General features: G+C 35.2%; 1 protein-coding gene across 3 annotated transcripts; it reads left to right on the top strand.

Moving 5' to 3' along the window:
• The first annotated feature begins 3491 nt into the window (after positions 1-3491).
• Positions 3492-20637, top strand: KLRK1 (killer cell lectin like receptor K1). Of its 3 annotated transcripts, XM_060658395.2 has the most exons (8): positions 3492-3605; positions 4580-4684; positions 7147-7251; positions 8429-8521; positions 9788-9823; positions 10203-10354; positions 10636-10739; positions 16182-20634. In XM_060658395.2, the coding sequence occupies exons 2-8, from the start codon at positions 4645-4647 to the stop codon at positions 16297-16299; spliced, it is 648 nt and encodes a 215-aa protein (XP_060514378.2). In that variant the 5' UTR covers positions 3492-3605; positions 4580-4644; the 3' UTR covers positions 16300-20634. The 3 variants fall into 3 exon arrangements, with proteins under 3 accessions (XP_060514378.2, XP_060514380.2, XP_078306220.1); XM_060658397.2 differs by lacking the exon at positions 4580-4684 and having other exon boundaries at positions 16182-20636; XM_078450094.1 differs by lacking the exons at positions 3492-3605; positions 4580-4684 and having other exon boundaries at positions 7151-8521; positions 16182-20637.
• Positions 20638-25779: the final 5142 nt, after the last annotated feature.

Here is a 25779-nt window from a genome sequence, read left to right as displayed (position 1 = left end):
AGGACTAATGTCAGGATAAGAATTTATAGACTTTCATGAAATTATTTAATTTTACTTCAAGATGATCTAGGCTATGTGGGCTTTTCTTGAAACTTAACAAAATAAAAATCAATAGATTTGGTCCTGTTGGTATGACTCTAAGAGAAAGGCACTCAGGAATGTGATTTGGGGCATAGAAGATACCAGAGTGTATGCTAAGTGTGCCGAAGAGACTCATGTACTACGTTATGACCACCTGCAGGAAGAATAGAAATCCCATAAGGCAGGGGCACATGGTGGTTCAGTTGGTTAAGCATCCAACTTCCGCTCAGGTCATGATCTGGCAGTTTGTGCGTTCCAGCCCTGCATCGGGCTCTGTGCTGACAACTCAGAGCCTGGAGCCTGCTTCAGATTCTGGGTCTCCCCCTCTCTCTGTCCCTCCCCTGCTCTCATTCTGTCTCTCTCTCTCACTCTCAAAAATAAACATTTTTTAATTTAAAAAAATCTTTCAGTTTTGTTAACATACAGTGTTATATTAGTATCAAGTGTACAATATAGTGAGTGATTCAACAATTCTATATATTACTCAGTGCTCATCATGATGAGCGTATTCTTAACCCTCTTCACCTATTTCACCCATCCCTCCAGCCACCTTCCCTCTGGTAACCATCAGCGTGTTCTCTATATTTCAGATATTTTTACTTCGATATGTCCATTAGCATCCAGACTCAGCTCTCTTTCTCTGTCTTGTTTGATTTACTTTCTTGTTTTTGTTGACTTTAGAATTTGCCTTTTGGACCTGTCTCTGATCAGTTCAAAAATATTTACAGGAAAGTCAAGACTACAAAAGTTCCATCTGGTCCTGACCACATACCTTATACTTTCATTTCTGGGCAACTGCCCAGTAAATACCTCTGACCACATCCAGGTTTGGTGTCACATCTTGAGGTAAGCATCCTGCCGAGAGGACAGTTTCTCACCACAAAGTTGCACTGTGGCTCAACACCTCCTCCGCTTAGGATACACAGGAAGAGCTTAATACATGCTCGGCCATGTACGTCAAGACCAGTGGACTGGGGCTTGGAGGATGGTTATTCTCATTTAACAAAAGTAATTTCCCAGTAGTTTGTTGAAGTGGTGATGGGTGCTCTTAAATGACTTGAACCCAGGCTGTTTGCAAAGCACTGGTACTTTCTTTCTCCAATAGCTTTAAGAGGCCAGATAAATAATGTCCATATGAAGCCCATACGTATATTTTTTTAGTCAGATGAACATTTCTGTACACATTTTTGTGAGTTTAATTTCATTTATTAGAAAGTATGCTTTCTGAAGATTATGTCGCATCCTTTTGAATTTTACATGTCACCACATGATCACTGTTGTTCAACTAGAAGGACCATAGCAGAGGAAGATCTTCCTCCCTGACAATAAATATATCATCAGAAAAAAATAAATAAATAAATTTAAGGCCTTATCTGTTTAATTTCCTATGGTGGTCTTAAATGTGCTGAAAAATCTCCACAATAACATTGAAAAGAAGGGATGTTAGAGACTGCTTTGTTTTATGATTTTCCAAAAGACTATTAATATCTCAAAGTTAAGAACGATATTGATATAAATCCTCTCATATGTCTGCTAATGATTGTTTTTATCATGAAAAGGTGTTGAATTACAGCAAATGCGCTTTCCACCTTGATGTAATCATATTCTATTTCTTTAATCTATTGTTTATAGCAAATTACATTTAATGATTTTTCTTTCAAAGGAAAACTATTACACTCCTGAAATAATCAATTTGATCAACTATATGAGTATTATACACTGTTCGTTTTGGTTTAGTGCTGTTTTAGGATTTTGCAGCAATTTTCATAAATGAGATTGACTTTTCTTTTTCCTTTCTTAGCATATTCTCACCTAATTTAGGCACCAAGATAATTCCACTTGTAGTGAAAGAAATAACAACTATTCCTTTTTTCCACACCATCTAGAAGAGTTTGTGTAAGTTATAATGCCTTTTTCTTGAAAGTTTATTATTTCTCTCCTGTAAAACTATTTGGCATTTGTGTTGACCATATGGGAAGATTTCAAATAACCTACTGATTTCATTATTTTTCTAGCTTTATCAAAGTTTGTGGAATCAGTGCTTGTGTATGTTAATTGTATGTGATACATATTGTACATAGCTTGTTACAATGTCCTATTGTTTTATTAGCTAAAGATTATTGCCTAATCATGATCTCTGATTGAATGGACTTAGATGCACTGATTGAAGTTTGTTTTCATGAGCTCATATTCAGTGAAGAGTTAATGGGAGTGACTGCTTTTTCAGATATTCCTCTCCAGTGTCTTTTTGTTTATTTAAAGCGTCCCATGTGTATTATATTAATGAAATAATAACTATTATTATAACATTATAAAGAAGCCCAAGTACCTGCTTTTAAATAAACCCTTTATTTTATGATAGTCTTAAATTTATAGAAAAATTGCAAATATAGTACAGAGAGTTTCCATATACCCCATCTCCAGTTTCCTGTATTAACAGCTGACATTATGACCCATTTGTCACAATGAATGAACTGATACCGACATATTTTAAATAAAGAACATACTTTTTTCATGTTTCCTTAGTTTTTACCTAATATCTTTTTTCTGTTTCATTAGCCCAGCAAGGATACCATATTACATTTAGTCATTACGTCTCTTTAAGCTCCTTTTGGCTGTGACAGTTCCTTTTATCATTTCGTAATGTAACAAAAATTATGAGTAGCTAAAAACCAGAATATTAAGACATTAGTTGATTGTGTTGCTATTCTGGCATACGATTTGGTGCTATTGTTCTGAATAATAGAGAGTAATACAATGAGTGACGTTTAAGGAAAATAGAGAAAAGGACTTATTTATTAGGAACAGAGATGGATCTGAGACACCACGTATATCATAAATGAAATCATATTGGCTACAAATTGATAATTGTTTGAGCTAGACATATGATGGTTCATCATAGAATTTTTATTTTGTACACACTTTATATTTTTATAATTAAAAGGTTATGTATGTACACATATATGTCTATTCACATGTATGCATTTATGTGTGTGCATATACTTATACATATAATATGAAAGATATCTTTCTATAGTTCCAATTTACATGAAATATATCGCATACTTGGTTCCATTCAAATTTATAACAGCATGTGCACAGGATGATTAAGAAGTTAATTTAATTTTCTTATTTGTTTTCACACAGTACTTACAGCCATATTTTAGAACAATTTTTCACTTTTAATTCAGAAAGAGATTATGTAATCCCATCATAACTCTCTTAACTCTGGGGAACTTCTTGTCACTGGATTAATCATTTTAAGTCATAAAATCGTGTTCACACCTCACATTTATTTCATCTGTTAGCAGAATTTTCTGTGCTGTGATAAGGCGGAAATACTGTGGTTGTTTTGTGTTTTTTCACAAGGTGAGATTAAAATAACATCTGTCATATCTCCCTCAGGGATCAAAGGTGACATCTCTAGTTTTCATTCTAAATTGGTAACCCAGGACATGTCTCAATTTTTCAGTTGTCTAGGAGGCTTTTATCCACAAGAATCAAGATCTTCCTTCTTGGATCAGGTGTGTTTCTTGTGTGTGTTTGTGTTTCTGACAACTATTAGTCGAGAAATGAGAAATTCTTGAGATTTCAAAATCAAGAAAGTTTCCAAAATGATTTACACCATAAGGGAATTATAACTGCTTTTTAACTGTTTGAATAGAATTGTGGAGGGTAGAGAATGCGTCTTACTTCTGAAGTATATACCCTTTTTTCCTGTATTCAATGATGAGTAGAGAGGATAAACTTACTGAAGAGTAAGTTATGGTGTTGCTGTAAAGATGGAGTGGTATCATCAAACAAAACTCCAAGAATGAATCTACTTTTGGGATTAAAGAATGGAATTTCAACTTGAATTCTCACACCTGAGTTTTCTGGGCTGGTGCCGGGCACTTAACCTTCTGTGATACACAGCTTTATTTGCAAAATGAAAAACATAGTTGTTACTTCCAACTACTGTGATCAAATATGAAATGGCTTTTTTTAATGTACGCATGATACATAATTATTAAATAGCCATTTTTTTCCTGAGGGTTCTTCTAGACAGTATAAGATGTTACTATATAAATATGAGATTATTTTTGCTAATGATGGTGATGACAACTTATAGGCGATGATGATGGTGGTGGTGATGATATGGACAGAAGTTGAATTCGTGTTGAATTAACAACATAAAATAACTATAGATAGAAAATTATGTGTGTTGTCATTCGATATCAGTGATAAAAAATATTTCTGATTACGTATCTTAACGTAGGTGAATTAAAACGCCCGTTATTTTTTTGAAATAATTATTTATTATTTTGTAACCAAGAGAAGTTTAAAAAATTAATTTTACCTGGTTTATTTACCTGGCTTTGTATGAACTCTTATTTTCATTTTTTTCCTTTATACGAACGGTAAAAATACTGTTACATCCTCATTTTCCTAATGAAGATATGTCATCTCACCCTAAGGAAAGAAAACAAGAAAAAATGCCCAATTTTATTTTATTCAGGATTCCTTTGTAAAACGAAGTTTTTTTGATCACCACTGGCGTAAAGAAACAGTCATAATTATACAATGAATCTGGTCCGAGATCGGTGGGCTTGTCACAACATGGGTATGTACTTTCCACTTAAATGTGCAGTTTGGTTTGTGTATAATTTTTTTTGTTTATTTATTTATTATGAGAGAGAGAGAGAGTATACCAGGGACAGAGAGAGAGAGATGGAGAGAGAGAATCCCAAGCAGACTCTGTACTGTCAGCGCAGAGCCTGACATGGGCCTCAAACCCACAAACCATGAGATCATGACATGAGCTGAAGTCAAGAGCCAGAGACTTAACCAACTAAATCACCCAGGCACCCTGACTTGTATATAATTTTTTAATAATTTTTTAATGTTTATTTTTGAAAGAAAGAGAGAGAGCACGAACAATGGAGGGGCAGAGAGAGGAGACACAGAATCTGAAGCAGGCTCCAGGCTCTGAGCTGTCAGCACAGAGCTGGACGTGCGGCTCGACCTCATGAACCGCAAGACCACGCCCTGAGCTGGAGTGGGTCGCTTGACTGACTTTGCCATCCAGGTGCCCCTCTGTAATTGCTACGATACCTAGAATTTGATACAAGCACACAAGGCATAAGAAAGCAAATTACTCCAGGGGTGCCTGGGTGGCTCATTCAGTTAAGCGGCTGACTCTTGGTTTTGGTTCAGGTCATGATTTCACAGTTCTTGAATTCGACCCCACATCAGTCTCTATGTTGACTGTGCAGAGCCTGGTTGGAATTCTGTCTCTGCCTCTCTCTCTCTACCTCTCCCCTCCTCATGTTCTGTCTCTCAAAATAAATAAATGAACACTAAAAAGAAGAAAGCAAATTACTCTGATTCACTTATGTCCATTTCATATTATGTTCATGTTATATTTTAAATAAAGTTTTCAAAAACTTGAAAAATTTTTCCTGCTTTTTTTTTTTTTTTATTAACTACCTAAAGTAAAATCTTTCACAATCTGAGGCAGCCTGAAATAGTGACAGCATAATGATTTAGAGCTGGAAGAATGTTCCACAGACTTTCACCAGTCTCTAGCTTTGAGATCTGAGGGCAATCCACAGCTTCTACGCACTTAAGTTTCCTTTTTCTATCGAGTAGAGATATAAAACACGCTATATTGACCTTAGTAGATTTCTATTTCTAGCATTATATTAAATAAGCAACATAAGGGGCGCCTGGGTGGTTCAGTCGGTTGAGCGCCGACTTCGGCTCAGGTCACGATCTCGCGGTCCATGAGTTTGAGCCCCGCATCGGGCCCCTGTGCTGACAGCTCAGAGCCCGGAGCCTGTTTCAGATTCTGTGTCTCCCTCTCTCTGACCCTCCCCCATTCATGCTCTGTCTCTCTCTGTCTCAAAAATAAATAAACGTTAAAAAAAAATTAAAAAATAAATAAATAAGCAATATGATTTTGGCCACCTGTAACATTCAATTTCTTCATCCACAAAATAATACCTACCCTCTTCACATGTTTGATAATTAAATTACATATGGTATGTACAAAAAATGCTTCAGTATAATTTTAAGTATAAAAGATAATTAGTATTAACATTCCATTTGTAAAAGGTAATGACTGCTATCTCAGGAAGAGAGCAAAATGATTTTTTACTTGTTTTGTTCAGGGACAAGATTCTTTATGTGTCTTTATCTTAAAATGTGATGCCTTATTATTTTATTCATTGTATATCCTTCACTTTAAACAAAAACTAGGCATTTAGTAAGTGTTTACTACATGATGAACATTATTGATACTAAATGCATATTACTTACTTTCACTTTTTAAAATATCCATAACTAATTGTACTGATGTCCTTTGTTCTTTCCTTTTCTCTTTTTTCTTATCATTTCTTCTTCCTTCCTTCCTTCCTTCCTCCCTCCCTTTCTTTCTTTCTTTCTTTCTTTCTTTCTTTCTTTCTTTCTTTCCCTTTCTTTCTTTCTTTCTTTCTTTTTTTCTTTCTTTCTTTGTTGTTAACTTAGCAAATGTGGCTCCATGAGTTAAACACATATCTAACTCCTTAGGCCCCTGTCTTTCTTATTATACACTGTCTTTATTTTATTTTAATTTTTTTTAATTTATGTATTTATTTTGAGAGAGAGGGAGAGAGAGAGAGAGAGAGTGCACGTGCAAGTGAGTGGGGAAGGGTGAGAAGAAAGCGAGAGACAATCCCAGGCCAGCTCTGTGCCCCTCACGAAATGTGAGATCATTATCTGAGCCAAAACCAAGAGTCGGACACTTAACTGACACCCAGGCACTCCTACACTGTCATTATTATAATGTTTGATTTCATTGCACATTAAGAATTGACTTATTTTAATAGAACGGAAGATCTTGCTAGAGAGATTTTGCCATAGAATAAATCTAATTTTAATCATCTTAAAAGTACAAAAATAATAATCATGAAGTAGTATAAAACAAAAGTAGCTTGATGTTATTGAAAAGGGACATGAATAGAATGGCAAGTGAAGTTGTGAAAATGTGTGACCCAAGTGGCAGAAAGGCTATGACTCCTATTGGCCTGAATTGTTTTCATCTAGCCATGGACGCAGTCCGTAATTCCAACTCTGAGCTGGTATATAATGGTATTTCCACACGACCAAAGAGAAGGCGTGTATTAAACACAAGCAAATATAGAGAAAACCGTAAGTTCCACGTCGCATCTATTTGTCTGCTCTTGGTATGTTGAGGGGAATTGTGGAATCCGTATGATTAGATCAGTGGCAAACATTCAGTTTATTTTACCTTCAGGAGGAAAGCAGAAATGAAATTCACTCTACTATACTATTGGAATATATAATACAATTAAGCAGAAACTGTTCAGTTTGGGATTTTTTTCATGCTCTGCAAATGATGAGATTATCATTAACATAATAATGACAATTGAGACTGTAGTTTCTTGAGTTTCTTTTCAAGTTTTCATCTAAATTCCAGTTAATTAACATAGAGTGTAATATTAGTTTCCGGTTTGGAATTTAGGGATTCATCACTTCCATGTAATATTCAGTGCTCATCACAAGTGTGTTCCTTAATCCCCATTACCTATTTAGCACGTCCTCACTCATCTCCCCTCTGGTAACTATCAGTTTATTCTCTGTAGTTAAGAGTCCGATTCTTGGTGTGTTTCTTTTTTCCCCTCTATGTTCATTTATTTTGTTTCTTAAATTCCACATATGAGTGAAATCATATGGGGGACTTCTCCCAGAGAAGAACTCAAAACGATGTGCAATTATGTAAAAATGTATTCATCTTGTGATATCTAATAGCAAAACTAAGAAACAATTTAAATACACATTGGGAAAAAAATTAAAGACTGTCAGGAGATTTTTGTCCATATACCAATGAAAGACAATGCAAGAAGCTATGTATAAAAATTTGACAACTTTACAAGACATGACGTGAAATAATCTCCAAGATATTTCCTTAAGTGAAAAAAACTCACGGGATATTTTGTGCAGTTTCTTAAAGGTGTGTTTTTAAAAAGGGATTGAAGGGAACTGTCTGTATCTACATGAAAAAGTTCAAAAATTATAACCATGATTTATACTAAGGAGGAAACTGGGGGACTTTTGTGGAGAAGCAGGAGGGAATGTGTATGCATTTCTATAGTCTGTCTTTTTTTAATCATTTGCAAAGTACCTATGTTACTTGTTCTGGGAAAAATAATTAGGGTAAAAGTACTGATCCCTTCCTATTTAAAAAAAAATCTAATGTTTATATTAAACATGAGCATACCAAAAATGTTTAATCCTTATTTTCTCATCTTTCTCACTCTTTTTTTGTTTGTTTGTTTGCTTGTTTGTTTTCTTTTGTTTCTTACAGCATCTCCGTTTTTCCTAGTCCATTCCATTGCTATAGCTCTGGGGATCCACTTCATTATTATGGTAATGATATGCGGTGCCATAATCATACATTGTAAGTGACAGTAGAGAAGTAGATGGAGCATTCTTTTTTTTTTAATATGAAAATTTATTGTCAAATTGGTTTCCATACAACACCCAGTGCTCATCCCAACAGGTGCCCTCCTCAATGCCCATCACCCACTTTCCCTTCCCTCCCACCCCCCCATCAACCCTCAATTTATTCTCAGTTTTTAAGAGTCTCTTATGGTTTGTCTCTCTCTCTCTCTCTCTCTCTCTCTCTCTCTCTTTTTTTTCCTTCGCCTCCCCCATGGTCTTCTGTTAAGTTTCTCAGGATCCACATAAGAGTGAAAACATATGGTATCTGTCTTTCTCTGTATGGCTTATTTCACTTAGCGTAACACTCTCCAGTTCCATCCACATTGCTACAAAAGGCCAGATTTCATTCTTTCTCATTGCCAAGTAGTATTCCATTGTATATATAAACCACAATTTCTTTATCCATTCATCAGTTGATGGACACTTAGGCTCTTTCCATAATTTGGCTATTGTTGAAAGTGCTGCTATAAACATTGGGGTACAAGTGCCCCTATGCGTCAGTACTCCTGTCTCCCTTGGGTAAACTCCTAGCAGTGCTATTGCTGGGTCATAGGGTAGATCTATTTTTAATTTTTTGAGGAACCTCCACACTGTTTTCCAGAGTGGCTGCACCAGTTTGCATTCCCACCAACAGTGCAAGAGGGTTCCCGTTTCTCCACGTCCTCACCAGCATCTATAGTCTCCTGATTTGTTCATTTTAGCTACCCTGACCAGTGTGAGGTGGTATCTCAGTGTGGTTTTGATTTGTATTTCCCTAATGAGGACTGAGGTTGAGCATCTTTTCATGTGCGCATTGGCCTACATAGAGCGTTCTTGACCTAATGGTTGCAATGCATTACTTTGATTAGCATTCAGATGCACAGCAACAAAAACTAATAATATTGGACGTGTCCTTATATTTTTGCTATCCGTCTAGAAATTTGTCAACTACTTTTGCTAGAACTGTAAGTTACTAACAACACAAACCCTTTTACTAATTATGGTTTTTTGTTATTGAAATATGTCTCACATACAAGGTTTTAGGTGTACAAGGTAATGATTCCACACTTGTATACATTACTCAATGCCCACTGCGGAGAGCATAATCTCCATCTGTCACTATACAAGGTCATTACAATATTATTGACTATCCTCCCTGTGCTCTACTTGTCATCTTTATAACATACTTATTTTACAACTGGAAGTTTGTACCTCTTAATCCTCTCAATGATTATTTTAATAGCATTATTCCACCAAGAAGCTCCACTTTCTTTACAAGGTAAGTGAAAGTCTTCTAATATTTTGAAGCACAAATTACATGTATCTCTGTATAATTGGGTATAGGCATGGATCCCACAGTGTTAACAAGAGCGTGTATAAGAAAATGATGAATTCTTGTCCGTAATCCGTAGCGTTCCAACATTTTTATTTTATTTGTTCATCTTTTAATAATGAAGGAGTGCTCCTAAAAAGCAGAAAATTCTTAGTCTTTGGCATCTGTGTATATATACAAATGTGTGGGGCCATGTCATTGGAGATGATCAGATTGGCTCATCTGAAATGTTAGAGTTGGAATAAAAGGTATTTAATTTGTCTAGGCAGAATCTGCTATAATGCTCAGACCTGTACAGAATTAATAATATATTCCCCCTTTCTAGAAAGTTATTGTGGCCCATGTCCTAAAAACTGGATATGTTATAGAAATACCTGCTACCAATTTTTTAATGAAAGCAAAAGCTGGTACCAAAGCCAAGCCTCTTGTGTGTCTCAAAATTCCAGTCTCTTGAAGATATACAGCAGAGAACACCAGGTTGAGTATTTATTTTAATTTCCCTTCCTCTATTTACTCCTAATCACTGGACTATTACCTGAAACATAAGAGGGGCACTAACCCAGATATGTCTACCCTAAGTCTTTCTGCATTAAAAATAAGAAAGCATTTTGTAGGTATTAGGTATGGTGTTGTTTAAGTCAGAATTAGGCTAGAGGACAGAATCCATTTCCCTGAGTGTGAGGAAAAAATGATTACATGATTATGGCCTTTAATTAACTAAAATTCTTAGCACTGGTTCTATTTGTGGTTTCAACCAGGATTTCCTAAAATTGGTGAAGTCTTATCATTGGATGGGACTAATACAAACTCCTCCAAATGGATCATGGCAATGGGAAGATGGCAGCATTCTCTTACCCGACCAGTAAGTTTATACCAATAGGTGTCTCTTCGGGGGTTTGTCCCTAAACTAGCCCTGTGGTCTTTCAATGATCACGTTACTTCACACAATCCCAGGATGTTCCCATATTCTAATAGTTTCAGCAGAAAGCCCTGGGGGCCTAAATTTAGGATATTGTGGAGCCGAGCAGCCAATACCACAACAATGAGTAACATTAATTGCAATGTGCCAAGTGCAGTGCAAGGTAAGTCTAATACTACACCCTGTTTACAGATAAGGAGACTAAAGCAGAGAGGTTAAGTATCACATATATTCATTCTTTCAGGTTTTACCTGAATTGTTGAGATACAATTACATTCAAGAAACTGCATATATTTGAAATGTGCAATTTGATAAATTCTGAGAAATGTATACATCCACAAAACCATTAATAACATCAAGATAATCAACATTTATCACCTGCCAAACTTTCCTTTGCACCCTTGTAATCTTTCCTTCCTACTCCTTTCTTTTTTTTAATGTTTATTTATTTATTGTGTGTAAGAGAGAGAGAGCACACACGTAAACAGAGCAGAGGCAGAGAAAGAAGGAGGGAGAGAATCCGAAGCAGGCTCTGTGCTGTCAGTGGAGAGCTCAGACTGGCGCTCCATCTCACGAACCATGACATCATGACCTGAGCCCAAATCAAGAGTCGGACGCTTAACTGACTGAGCCACCCAGACGCGCCTCCTTTCTCCCCCTTTCTACCTACCTCTTTCCGTCCCCAGGCAACTAGTCTGCTTTCTGTCACTATAGATTAGTCTGCAATTTATAGAACTTAGTATCAATGGAGGCACTGCTGTTATGTCTGGCTTTTTCACTCGGCATAATTATTTTGAGATCCAGCCACCTTAAAGCATGTATTAAGAACTAATTTCTTTTTATTCTTGAGAGATATCTTATTTATGGGTGTAGTTCAATTTGTCTATCCTTTCGCCTGCTGATGGATATTTGGGTAACTTCCAGTTGTTGACCATGAACAATAAAGCCACTTGCTATGAATATTTGTGTACAAGTCTTTGTATGACCATAGGCTTTCTTTTTTCTTACATAAATATCTAGGAGTGGAATAGTTGGATAATAGGTATGTCTTTGACCTTTTAAGAAACTGCCAAACTACTACCCAAAATGACTGTGCCATTTTACCCTCCCACTAGCAGGGTGTGAGAGTTCCAGTTGCTCTGCATTATGGGCGACACTTGTTACAGTCCGTTATTTAAACTTGTTTTATCCCCTTGATTAATTGACCCCTTTGCTACAACATAGTGACCTCCTTTGTCTTGTGTGACTGATTTTGACTTAAAGTCTATTTTGACTGCCATAACTATAGCCCCACCTGCTCTGTTTTGGTTATCATTTGCATGGAATATGACTCTCCATCTGTTCACTTTTGGCCTATGTGTGCCCTCAAAGCTAAAGTGCGTCTCTTATAGGCAGCATATTGCTGTATCTTGTTTTTAATCCATTTAGTCAGCCCATAATACATCATTTTCCCTCCTTCTGACTGCTTTAATGATTTTTCTTTATAACAGGATTTGAGGAATTTGTCCATAATATGCCCTGGGTTAGTTTTTTCATATTTCTTGTGCTCGCGTTTTGTTGAGGCTCTCGGATCTGTGAGTTTATAATTTTCAAGCACAATTAGAAAATTTAACTACCATTATTTCTTCAAGTGTTTCCCCTTCTTCATTTCTCTTTTCTCTTCCCCAGACACAGGACAATTACAGATCCATTAAGCAAGTTAGAATTGTGATGAACTGGTGTTCTTTTCACTTGTTTTCTTTGTGTTTCATTGTGGATATTCTCTATTGTCCTGAATTCAATTTTTTAAATCTTTTTTCCTGCAATATCTAATTTTCACTACCCTTTCAAGTGTATAGTTCATCTCAGACACTGACCTTTTCATTTCGGAAGTTTGATTTGGCTGCTATTTCATGAATCTTCCATGTATTTCTTTAACTTTTTTGAATATATGGAATTCAGTCATCAAAACTGTCATGATATCTGGGGCGCCCGCGAGGCTCAGTCGGTTGATCGTGCAACGTCAGCTCAGGTCATGATCTCACTGTTTGTAGTTCAAGCCTCGCATTGGGCTCCCTGCTGTCAGCTCAGAGCCTGGAACTTACTTCAGATTCCGTGCCTCCCTCTTTCTCTGCCCCTCCCCTGCTCGTGCTCCGTCTCTCTCTGTCTTTCAAAAATGAATAAGCATTAAAAAAAACCAAAACCAAAAAACCAAAAACCTATCACAATATCCTTGTCTGTTCATTCTAACATCTGTGTTCGTTCTGGGTCAGTTTTAATGGATGGATTTTTCTCCTCCTTATGGTCACATTATTTTGTGCCTTCGCTTACAGTTACTTTTCTATTAAATTTCATACACTGTGAATTTCACCCTTGTTTAGTGCTACATATTTTTTGTCTCTAAAATTATTCATGAGCTCTTTTTTTTTTCCCAGGACACAAATAAGTTACTTGGAAACAGCTTGATCTGGTTTGGCCTTGCTTTTAAGCAAGACTAGACTTTTGAGCAAGACTAGAATGCTCAGTCTACAATGAATTATGCCCCACTACCAAGCAAAGACACTTTTAAGTAATCTACCCAAAGCCTTTTGAAATTTGAAGTTTTGCAATATGGCTGGTGAAGACGGGCATGATTTTAGACCCTGTGCAAGCACTAGGAAAGTTTTCTTACACACATGCATTAATCAATACTCTTAAATACGCAAGTGAGATCTTCTGCATATCCTCAGATCTCTTTATTTGTTCACCTCTCTCATCTCAAGTCCTATGTCCTGTGAACTCCAGCCGTCTGGCTCTTTGTGGACTCTCCAGTATCCTATGTATTCCGTTTCTATAGCCTGCTTTTTTAACCCCTTGATTATACAGCTCAACTGGGTATAGCAGGACCACGTGACAACATCCTAGCGCTCACAGAGTTTATGAATACAGGCTTATTCTTTTGGATGAATGCAAGGGTAGCTCGCTTAAAAGGTCACTTCTATCACTTAGGATACCTGGCTTAGTAATTTCACCATGTTAGCACAAATCTCAGAAATAAAACCGAAGTGGTTTCTCAGGTCTGCTGCCCTTAAGTCTCGTGATATCACAGAGGAAACAGAAGTTCTTTGGACTCTAAAAGTTTTTAATTCGTTACTTCAAGTATACTTTACTTATTTGAACCTCTAATTCTGGAGTAAGTAACAAAAACATCACAACAACATCCTTGCTAATGTCAGGTTAATTCGGTTCTTTCTGTCAGACAGTTTTAAGCACTTTATATGTATCTTCTCATTGAAGACTCTTAAAAAGCATCTAACAGAGATCATTTTTAACCTAATTTTGTGGGTAAGGAACAGAATCTTAGAATATATAATAATTCACTTACGCTATAAAACGAGTAATTGTGGTAGAGAGTCAAATAAATCCCTTTCTTACACTACAGCCAGAATTATCATTAAATGACTTTAAAGAATCTCTTCTCACTGATTTTGACGTTTACTTTGCTTCTTTAACGCTTAGTTGGCAGTGATCAATGAATGACCTCTTACTGTCATCTTTTTCTTTCAAATGTCCCCTTATATTCATTGTCAGGGACTATTCATTATATATTTAGAATTTAGATGTCCCAGTTTACCTTAGAATTGATCTGGGGTGATCTCATTTCTGTATGGCTGGATTTCATTTTTGGCAAAAAAAAAAATTTATTCTCTGGAAATACTAATAAAATTTTGTATCACCTTATCTCAACATTTATCACTCTGCAAGTGCAAATGTTTGTTTTGGAAGCCAAAGCAAAACAACTAGCATATTAAGTTTCGTTTTGTGAATGTGATAAGTATTTGTTGAGCATTACTCAATTTCCAGAAACCATACAGAGATAACTACAGGGATGAATAGTACAGAACTCCATCAAGACTTTCACACTTCAGTCAGAGATATGGTTTTAGACAAGTAAAATCCAGAGTTATGCTGTGGTGGACATGCTATGGGAATGGTATGGGAAAACAGACACAGAAGCTGAAAGGAATAGAAAAACAAAGTCCGATTTAAAAGTGAAAGTCTAATGTGCATAGATTGAGACCAACTAAGAGCAGTTACTAAAAATTTCTTAATTGTTTTTTCTCTTATAGTAGGTAGTGGTTTCTATAAAGGCTGAGTTTCTTCTCTTGTCCTTTTTTTATTTTTTTCAAAAAATTTTAATGTTTGTTTTTGAAAGAGAAAGACAGAATGTGAGCCTGGGGAGGGCTAGAGAGACAGGGAGTCATAGAATCTGAAGCAGGCTCCAGGCTCTGAGCTGTCAGCACAGAGCCGGATGTGGGGCTCCAACCTATGAACCTTGAGATCATGACCTGAGCCAAAGTCCGTCACTTAACTGGCTGAGACACCCGCTCCCCATCTCCTCTTGTCCTTTTAAATACGTACTATCAGACCACAGTCTTTCTTTTTTTTTTATTGTTCTGATTCACATCAATTCATCATCACTCTTTGCTCAGCCTTCTATTTCTCACCTGTTCCTAGCAGAAAACAATCACCAGATTCCAAGGCAAAATAGATACACAGATAGAACTATCTCTAGATGGAATGCCTACACACACACACATGCACATATATATATGTTTAAGTTTATGTTATAAACACATATATATATTTATATACACCTAAACATATACACATATGTGTGTATTTAATACATATGTATATTATATATTAAATAATATTATATATGTATGTATATACACATATAATATATAAGAATTTTACAATTTATTTTTATTTCCTTACCAGGTAAAGTTGCACATATCTAAAGAAGATTGTTTATTTTTGCATAAAACATGATATCTGCTGACCTCATTGAATTCTAACTTCATTTCTAATTTATTTGTTTAAAAAAACATTTAAAAACTTTCATTTCAGGGCTCCTGGGTGGCTCATTCAGTTAAGTGCTAGACTCTTGATCTCAACTCAAGTCATGATCTCATGTTTTGGCGCGATCCAGTCCTGCATTAGGCTTCGTGCTGACAGCATGGAGCCTGCCTGGGATTCTCTGTCTTCCCTGCTCTCTGCCCCTCCCCACTGTCTCTCTTTTAAAATAAAAACAAAACTTTTTAAAATAAATATAAACACAAAACTTTTTCAAAAACCTTTCATTTCGCTCAGGTACATATACCAAGAGAGCCTAGACTCCCTAAAATGACAAATTTCCAATGTAGACAAAATAGTGACCTATACTAGAATGAAACTACTTTTTATAATCGAGTTGGCTGTATTCTGCATATCTTTTAACTAAGAGATACCAAGCATGGTCCTAAAACATCCTGAAATGATATTACTTTAATACTTATTTTTAAATAAATTTTATTGCATTTTTTATATTTATGTATTCATAAAGTAAGTCATGAATATAATTTGTCTTTCTCTCTAATCTAGACTAACCATGGTTGACATGCAGAATGGAACCTGTGCAGTTTATGGATCAAATTTTAAAGCTTATACAGAAAACTGTTTAACTCCAAACACATACATCTGCATGCAGAGGATTGTGTAAAAGCTGATGATGTATAAAATATAAAAGATTCAAACACACAGAAGCCTTTTGCCAAATGTGCTGTGGAAAAAACTTCCAGCAGAAAATTCCACCAATAATTATTGTATTATTTTTCCATCTATGACCTGACACAAAAATAACCTTGCAGGGGAATAAAGGCCAATAGTTAAAAAACTTATCTTCCATAAGAATGTTTTGTTTAATTTTTGCAAAATTTTGGGTAACGAACAGATTCATTTTTACATTTAATAAACTGTTGATGAAACCCAGGGTTGAACTAAATTTCAAACTACGAGTTTATTAAATGTACACAAAAATTTACACTAAGAAGGCTTTTAGAAATTTTGAAAATCAAATAAATCTAAACTGGGTGAAGGGTATATGAGGGTTCGTGAAATTTACTATATTGAAACATTTTCAAAATAAGGGTTGAAAGGTCAACAGATACACCCTCAAAATTTCAAAATGGCACTACTATTTTAATACAGCACATTTTGGTAGAAATTGAATTACTTACTCCCCCTAGTACTGCGCTGACTGCTGCAAAATACAGAAAATGAAGAATTGAGATTGAAGCGGACTTTCTAGGCTTCGAGGCAAAAATGGCATTTCAGTGTGAAACCCGTGGAGCGACCAAGATGTTTCTCGGCAAACCAGTAGGATGACAGAACTCTTGGCAAATGGAATAATAACGTGCAAGTGAGCAGCAGTTGGAAGAGTCTGTGACTCTAAAGGAAGCCACTTTGTATTGATAGGTCTGGTTCTGCGTTTTATTTGTTCATTCATTCGTCTGTTTTAGATTCCACATATGAGTGAAATCCAATAGTATTTGTCTTTCTCAGCCTGACTTATTTCACTTACCAGAATATTCTCCAGATCCTTCCATGTTGTCAACAAATGGCACAATCTCATCCTTTTTAAGGGCTGTGTGATATTCCATCGTATATGTCCATATATATCTACCATGTCTTCCTTATCCATCTGTCTATTGGTGGACATTTAGGCTGCTTCCATACCTGAAGCGAACGTAACATTGTGTATCTACTATACACAAACTGAAAAAAGTTACCAAAAAAAAATCCATTTTGATAAGAGCAGAATGATGAAGAAGACAAGGAGCTTAAGAAGGGGAGGAGAGAGAAGCAGAGGCTAAATCCAGAGGTGTGGACCTTTGTGCACCCATTATAATTTTGGTTTTCATTCTAAGTGCACTTGCCATTTGTGTGTTTTGTGACAGGCATGAAGCCATGGATTGAACAGCATTTTCATGGAAAATTACGATAAAATGTCATGAAAAAAATCATTTTCTTAATTTTTTTTAATGCTTATCTTTATTTTTGAGACAGAGAGAGACAGAGCATGATCGGGGGAGAGGCAGAGAAGGGGGGAGACACGGAATCAGAGGCAGGCTCCAAGCTCCAAGCTGTCAGCACAGAGCCCGACACAGGGCTCGAGCTCGCCAGCTGCGAGATCATGACCCTAGCTGAAGTCGGATGCTCAACCGACTGAGCCACCCAGGCACCCCCCAAAATTGTTTATTTTCTACATAGTCAATCAAGGGCTGAGAAATGTGTTGGCCCAAATTAGTTTTTACATACTTGTGTAAAGTAATATGCACCAATCATAATTAACAAAGCTTAGCATTTAGTCAAGTTTGTTTTAAGATTTTATTATTAAATATTTAAATCACAGAGAGTGAAATGTTCTCACCCCCACCACAACAATAAAATGATAATTATATGAACTGCTGGATTTGTTAACTAACCTTATTGTGCTACTCATTTGTATTGTAGATTTGCTTTATGTATCAATTGTATTTTTAAAATCCATAATATTTTATATAGTTATAAAGAGGCAGAAATGTGAAATCAAGCTTATTCAATGTAGTATTAAACTATCTCTGTCTTTAATATCAATTTTATCCTTGTCAATGTTAAGCTAGCCTATGAAATGTATTTAGAAATGCTTTTTCTATTTTCCAAAACGGCTTATATAAAATTGAAAAATATAACCATGAAATTTTCAAAGAAATCTTCCTGAAGTCCTCTGCTTCTCTTTATGGAAAGAGTTTAAAAAAATAGTATTTTCGGGGCACCTGGTGGCTCAGATGGTTAAGCAGCCGACTACCGATTTCAGCTCAGGTCCTGATCTCACGGTTCATTTCATGAGCTGGAGCCCCGCATCCCTGCTGTGAGGGTAGAACCTGCTTTGGATCCTCTGTCTCCCTCTCTCTGCCCCTGCTTCTCCTCTCTCTCGCTCTTTCTCTCAAATAAATAAACGTTAAAAATTTAAAAAAGAATAATATTTTCATGGTTTTAAAAATATTCAAGCTTGGAATAAGCTGCCTTAACCTAAACATTTCTCTTAACAAAACCTCAACACTTTCAAATTTGTTTGCACTAAAATTATCAGTTTTCTTTTAGCTTTCTAAACTATTTCATTTCTATATCTCTATATGTGTCCCCTTTTAATGCCTAAAAATATTTATCTGTGCCTTCTAACGTTTTTTCTTTTACAAATTTTGCCAAGTGTTTGTTTGTTTTGTCACCTTTCAAAAGAACCAACCTGTTGCTTTGTGAGTTCTCCATACTGTTTACTTATCATAACCATCATAATCTAACTCATTCTTGTATTTATTACCTCCTTCCTTTTACTTGATTTGAATTGTAAGGACAATTGATTTACTTTATTGTACTTAATCCGCTCCTATCATTTTAAATTTTTTTTAACGTTTATTTATTTTTGAGACAGAGAGAGAGCATGAACAGGGGAGGGGCAGAGAGAGAGGGAGACACAGAATCTGAAACGGGCTCCAGGCTCTGAGCTGTCAGCACAGAGCCCGACGCAGGGCTCGAACTCAGGGACCGTGAGATCATGACCTGAGCCGAAGTCGGATGCTTAACCGACTGAGCCACCCAGGTGCCCCTGTTCCTATCATTTTAAATTGGTCTCTTGATTTACTAACTTCCCAGACCTTTTGGTACACAATAATTTCACTATCATTTATTTCTAAATAGCTGATATTTTTAGCTAAAATATCCTAGCAATGAATAGTTTATCTTTAATTTCTGTATATATGGAGATTTTTATATGAATTTCTAAATTGTATTCAGTTGTGAAACTGATCATCTTTATTTTTTATACTTTTTTTCACACTTCCTCTCTGTTTTATTCATGCCATGATTTGTCAAAGAAAATAGTCATTTGTTTTTCTTAAAGCCTTACATTCTATATTACCGTGATTCCTTCCTCTGAGTATTGTTTAACTGTTCCTCTACTCCCTAAATTTCCTGTTAACTGATAGTCCATATAGAGGATTGATTATATTCAGGTTCTCTCTGTTTGTTTTTGGTCAAAGAAACCTTCACGATGCGGTTTTGTTGCCAGTATTTTATCTCCCAGGGTGGTAAATAATCCTGAGTTGCCCCATGTGTTACATAACAGATTATTTCATGGATTCAGATGCCATCAGCCTGGTCCTTGTAATAGAAGTTTCCTCATCAAAGTTTCACCTAATGGTTTTAAAATCAATTGATGCTTCCTGCCTAGCTCCATCATATTATTAAGGTTTGGAAAATGGAAGTTTTCTAGTCCTATTATTCTTTCTGCATTTACTGGGTGGGACTGTCCCCCAAAAACTTCATTTGTGAACTCTTCAAATTCTTTGAAATGAAATTCACAAACAGAAGGCAGAATAAATGTTTGATTTTTACTAAATTTTCTGAATTTTCAGGCTAATCAGTTTTGTCTCTGATAATCTTTCATTGTGACCATAATTTTTCACATAAAATTACAAATTCAAGCAATCTTTGACATTTGATTTTTTTCCATCTATAGCAATCATTACCATATTTCTGTTTAAACCTGTCATTATCATTTCAAAATTTAAAATTGCCAGTGGAAACACCTTTGAGTTGATTCCTGAGTCCTTTACACACTATTTCCATCTAAGTTTTGTTTTATAGCTTCTTTTGTGATCTGGCACAACAAATTATCCTAATGGGGTGTGTGTGTGTGTGTGTGTGTGTGTGTGTGTGTGTGTAATGCTTCCTGCTCTGTCTGAAGTTACTTACTTCTCCAAGGAATCCTGGTTGCCATTAATAACCGTTAATATTTGAAATGGTAATGTAGAGACTGGTGGTGTTTATTAGACTGGAAGGCCATTGTTTCTATAATTTTTGGTGTATCTCGCTAAGAAATACATGTGTCATTTTAAAGGCCATACTTCTGTATTTCAATTCAAGTTTAAAATGATGGGCTTTTAATCCTAAATACTTTTATTTTTCTATTTGGATCTTTTTTGTACACTGAATTCTTGTTCATGTGTGATACTAATGCAACTTCTTATTTACTTTTTTCTACATCATGCATAAAATAATTTCAAAATGTCTTTACCAATATGTAACTGAAAAGACTGCCACATACTGTTTTTGACTGCTTGCAAATGTTTTTTTCTATAGAATACACTGGTTTTACATAAAAAAAACAGTAAGAAACCACTCTATTTTAGTCACTTGTGTTTCTTTTTTCTGTACAATAGTATTACTAATTTGACATAGATTTAATTTGTTTCGGTTTCTTTTAAGTTTTTGTTGCCATTCATTGTTTGTTGTAGTTATTTGAATGCATTCTTAACAATGCAAAATGTTTTCATTATTTCTCAGCAAATTCACCAAGTGGATAGTCCCATTGTGTCGATGAGAAAATTAAGGCTTTGAAAATAAAATCATTTGCTTGAGGCCTCAAATATAATAGGAATTCAAGTAAGAATTCAAATTCGGCTTTGTCTAAGCCCCTAGAGCCTTTAAATCTAAACTACTTTACCATTGTCACTAAGAAAACTACTTTTTTGGAAATATACACTTCTCTTAATGCTAATGAAGGCTGTACTCTGAGTGAGTTCTAGCTGCACATATAACTTTGTGGATGTGTGTGGAAAAACAGAAAATCTCACGAGAGTCTCCACAGCCAATAAATATGCCAGTACTGAATTAATGGAGGAACAAGGGGCTGGAAGAGGCCTGAGTTTCTTTCACATAAAAATGATTTACGATATACAAGCCATTTATATTCAATTGTTCCTATGAAAAATACTTGATATTGGCTTTTCCCCCTAAATAACTCAATGTTGTTAGAATGTGGACTCACATAACCAGAAGTTCACGGTCGTGAAGAGTGATGCCCATGTTAAGAGCATGCTTTTTCTATACTAGAACTTTGTTGATCGTAATGTTGGTTTTTCACCAACATCTATCCTATTTAAGAACACTACCTTTCTCATAATCTAAATTTCTATATGTAGTTGTGACTATTTCTGGGTTCTATTCTTTTGATCTCTTTGTGTGTCATTACCAACCACACTATTTTAACCAGAGACTTTTGAGGCATGTTTCAACAATTAGTAGGTCTAGCATTTCCTTATAGCTATTTGCATTTCCTGTTTATTTTTCCATATGAACTTCAGTGTCAACTTGCCCAGATCCACCAGTCATTGGATCCTTATTTGGATCACTTCAAATTTATAAATCAATTTAAGAAAAGATCCTAGGGGTGCCTGGTGAGTCAGTCAGTGGAGCGTCCCACTTCGGCTCAGGTCATGATCTCATGGCTTGTGAGTTCCACCCCCGCCCGCGTCAACACAGAACCTGCATCCTGCTTTGGATTCTGTGTCTCCCTCTCTCTCGGCCCCTCCCCTGGTCATGCTCTCTCTCTCTCTCTCTCTCTCTCTCCCCCGTCTCTCTCTCTCTCTCTAAAAATAAATAAACATTAAAAAATTTTAAAAAAAGAAAAGATCTTAACCCAAAATAGATGTCCTTACCTTTTTAAAGTATATTTTTTGTCTCCCAGGAATGTTTTACATTTTTTTGTATAGATTTTTGAATAGTCCTTGTTAAATTATTCCCAAATATTTCATCTTATTTGTCGTTAGTGTAAATAGGGTTTTTCATTCATCATGTCTTCTTACTGGTTTTATTTGCATAAAAGAATGTTGTTTATTTTTGCATATTAACTCCACAACCTGTTAACTTATATTTATTTCTTATTATTAGAGGAGTTAGGTTTATCATCAATTTTCTCATATTATTTAGGCATATTATCATACATGTGCAAATACAGAGAGTTTATATATATATATATATGTATTTAGATTGCTCTAAATATATATAATATGAATATATATATTTAGATTGCTCTAAATATATATAAATATAAGTATATATTTATATATAATATATATTCTTTAATATATATTAATTAATTTAATTTATATTAATATATTGTATATATTTATATATAATATATATTCTTTAATATATATTAATTAATTTAATATATCAATTAATCTATTGTATATATTATAGATATTTATTAAATAATAATAAATAATTATTTAATAATAAATATCTATAATATAAATATATATTTAATAAAATTATATTATATATATTTATACTAAACTAAATATATATATTTATATTATATACATTTATTATTAAATATATATTATAGATATTTATTATTAAATATATATTTATATTATAGATATTTATTATTAAATATATATATTTATATTATAGATATTTATTGTTAAATATATATATTTATATTACAGATATTTATTATTAAATATATAAAATATATACAATATATTAATTAATATATATTAAATTAATTAATATATATTAAATAATATATATCATATATATTATTAAACATATATTATTTAGAGCATCTAAATATGTGTGTGTGTGTATGTATATATATTATATATCTTTCTATCTATAGTTTTTAGCCTAAGTACATTGGCTATACCACCAGCACAATGTTAATAAGGAGTGCAGATAATTCCAATGAAACACCTTAGGACTTTTTCTGCAAAGTAAAACCTTTAGAATCCTCACAAACACATAGATACATGTACATATATACATACACATGCATAAATATATGTATGTACTTCATCCAGATAAGAAAGTATCCATACATTTCTACTTTTTCCAAATGTTAGATATCCAATATTTGTGGAGGTTTCAAATGTGGTTAAAAAGAAGGCATATTTTGTACTATCACTATATAGTAGTCAATGCATATCTAAAATACCTACCATACTGATTTAGAGTCTGGCGCTTAACCGACTGAGTCACCCAGGCGCCCCAATTTGCTGTTTTAACAAACAACCGTAGCCCATAATAGCTGAAAAAGCGCAAGTCTAACAATCCCAATGCAGGGTCAGGTAAAAACGTGCAGAGAAAGAGTAGCACACTGGATCATTTAGAGCATCTGTAGCTTAACTTATTTTTGTGTTCAAACTTGCTGCCTTATATTAAGGGCGGCCGGTTAAAATCACCTTCTATCAATGTGCTACTATTTCTTCTTGCATCTATTGTCATTTTTATATGATATAGTCACTGTTATTGAATAGACTCATAACTGTTCAATCTTCAGAGTAGCATGTATCCTTTAAGACTAGAAAGTGTCTTTTTTTGGCTTCACGGAATCCTCTTTAGACGTGATTCTTTGCCTCTGTTCAGACCTCTGAGCAAGGTTCACAGCACCTGCGTTCTTATTGCTTCCGTTTGCCTTATAAATCTCTGTTCATAACTTTACCCTGGGCAATCTACTGCTTTGCTGAGTTTCATCGACTTCTGCTTCATTTCACCCTTTTTTTTTTTTTTTTTTTTTTTTTTTTTTTTGTATTTCTGTTCTCTTTTATGACCGTGTGAGGATATTGTAGTTAATGTGCAGGGTGGCACTACCGTTTTTATCAGTTTTGTGGTTGTTTTCTGTTTTCAGATATTGACTTTTTGTAGGTTAAAAAAAAAATCCTTTAATCACATCCTTGAATTGTTAAAGAGGTTTCATGTAGATGTAGTCTGGTTTTTTTGTTTTTGTTTTTTCCATTTTTATTCATTTAATGATCAAGGTTCCTAGTTAGAGAGCTCCCTCTTCTGTCCGCTCTGTGCTTTTCTGTGCAGTTTCCTTTTTGGATGTCCACGTGCAAGGTGCGGTGGGGAGGGGCAGGCAAAGACAGGTCTTTTTTCTTTCTCCTTTCTTCGGGATCCTTAAATCCTCAGAATTCTTCTTCTTCTTCTTTTTTACTTTCAGTCACATGTCTAAGAGGCATCGCCTCTTCTTTATTTTCTTTCTCTCAACAGGAAAAAAAAAAGTGTTTTTCCAAGTTTCTCACATGTCTTACGTTCCAAACCCCTTATGAACGACCAAGTCCCAAACTACGTGAAGTGCCCTGGAATTTATGAGTGCAGTTTAATCTTCCTGGATTGATGGTGTCTGTGCTTCATCGACATCTTCTGTTGTCTTTTTCATAGAATATTTTAAGGACGAATCCCCTGGGCGCTGCACCATTTGCATTAAGTAGTAGGCTGGAGAAAGAGCCCTGTTAAATTTCTTTTCTCTACGTACAGCTGATTTGAAAGTGGTGGTGCTCTGAACCATCCGATGCTGAAAGGGCATGGGTCTTGCGTGGTTGCATTGGCTTTTCTTATTGATTTTATGTATCTGTGGGAGGGATGGGGGTGTTTGAAATCAGGCAGTGTCCTTGCAGTATGAAACTGGAGGCTTAGCCAGTGTGTTTATGAAACCACCCTTTCTTTTAGATCCTTCCTCTAAAATGCACCTCATATTCTCATCCAGTAACAGCCTGCACGGAGACTCCTACGTTTTCAGTGAATAAGCAATTCTAAAATGTTAACCTGAAGTCACTAAGTTCTCCATGTACACATTGGCTCTCTCGCGGTACCTCTGTGTCATTTATTTAATGTTTTTGTCTGTTTTGTTTCTATTTTTTAGAGAGAGAGTGCATGTGTGAGGGTGGGGGAGGGGCAGAGAGAGAGAGAAAGAGAGACAAAGAATCCGAAACAGGCTCCAGGCTCTGAGCTGTCAGCACAGAGCCCAACGTGGGGCTCGAACTCACGAGCCGTGAGCTCGAACTCACAAGCCGTGAGATCATGACCTGAGCAGAGGTCAGCCGATCAACCGAGTGAGCCCCCCGGGCGCCCCTGCAACATAGGCTTTGTAGGAGCTAGAAGCATCTCGAAGAATATTGTTCAGAAAACCTCAGCAGGTAATTAGAGAATATTAAAAGCCCTAGCTAGTGCGTTAAGAAGCTGTTTTATGGCACTGTTTACAATGGCAATCCCTCTCTCAGTCATGAGATGGATCCAGCCGTAATTCTTACACTCACACAGGGTGATATTTGTGTCCATTTAAATCCAGTTAAACTGCATTTGAGTGTAATTCAAATCTGATTTAGATATGTTAGAGATAGAGTGAATTAATCTCTATTTTATATCACTTAAGGCCATATATATGTGTGTGTATATATATATATATATATATAAATGCATGTAAATTATAAATCTATAATATGCTTATTTTTATTTATACTTCTAGGGGAAAAAATTAACCACATGACATCAGTAAGATGGCAAAATAGGAAATCCCAGACCCTACTTCCAACCA

The sequence above is a fragment of the Panthera onca genome, chromosome B4, assembly GCF_046562875.1.
Source record: "Panthera onca isolate mPanOnc1 chromosome B4, mPanOnc1 haplotype 2, whole genome shotgun sequence".
In the NCBI taxonomy this organism is placed as follows: domain Eukaryota; kingdom Metazoa; phylum Chordata; class Mammalia; order Carnivora; family Felidae; genus Panthera; species Panthera onca.
This window is presented reverse-complemented; position numbering and strand designations above follow the sequence as displayed.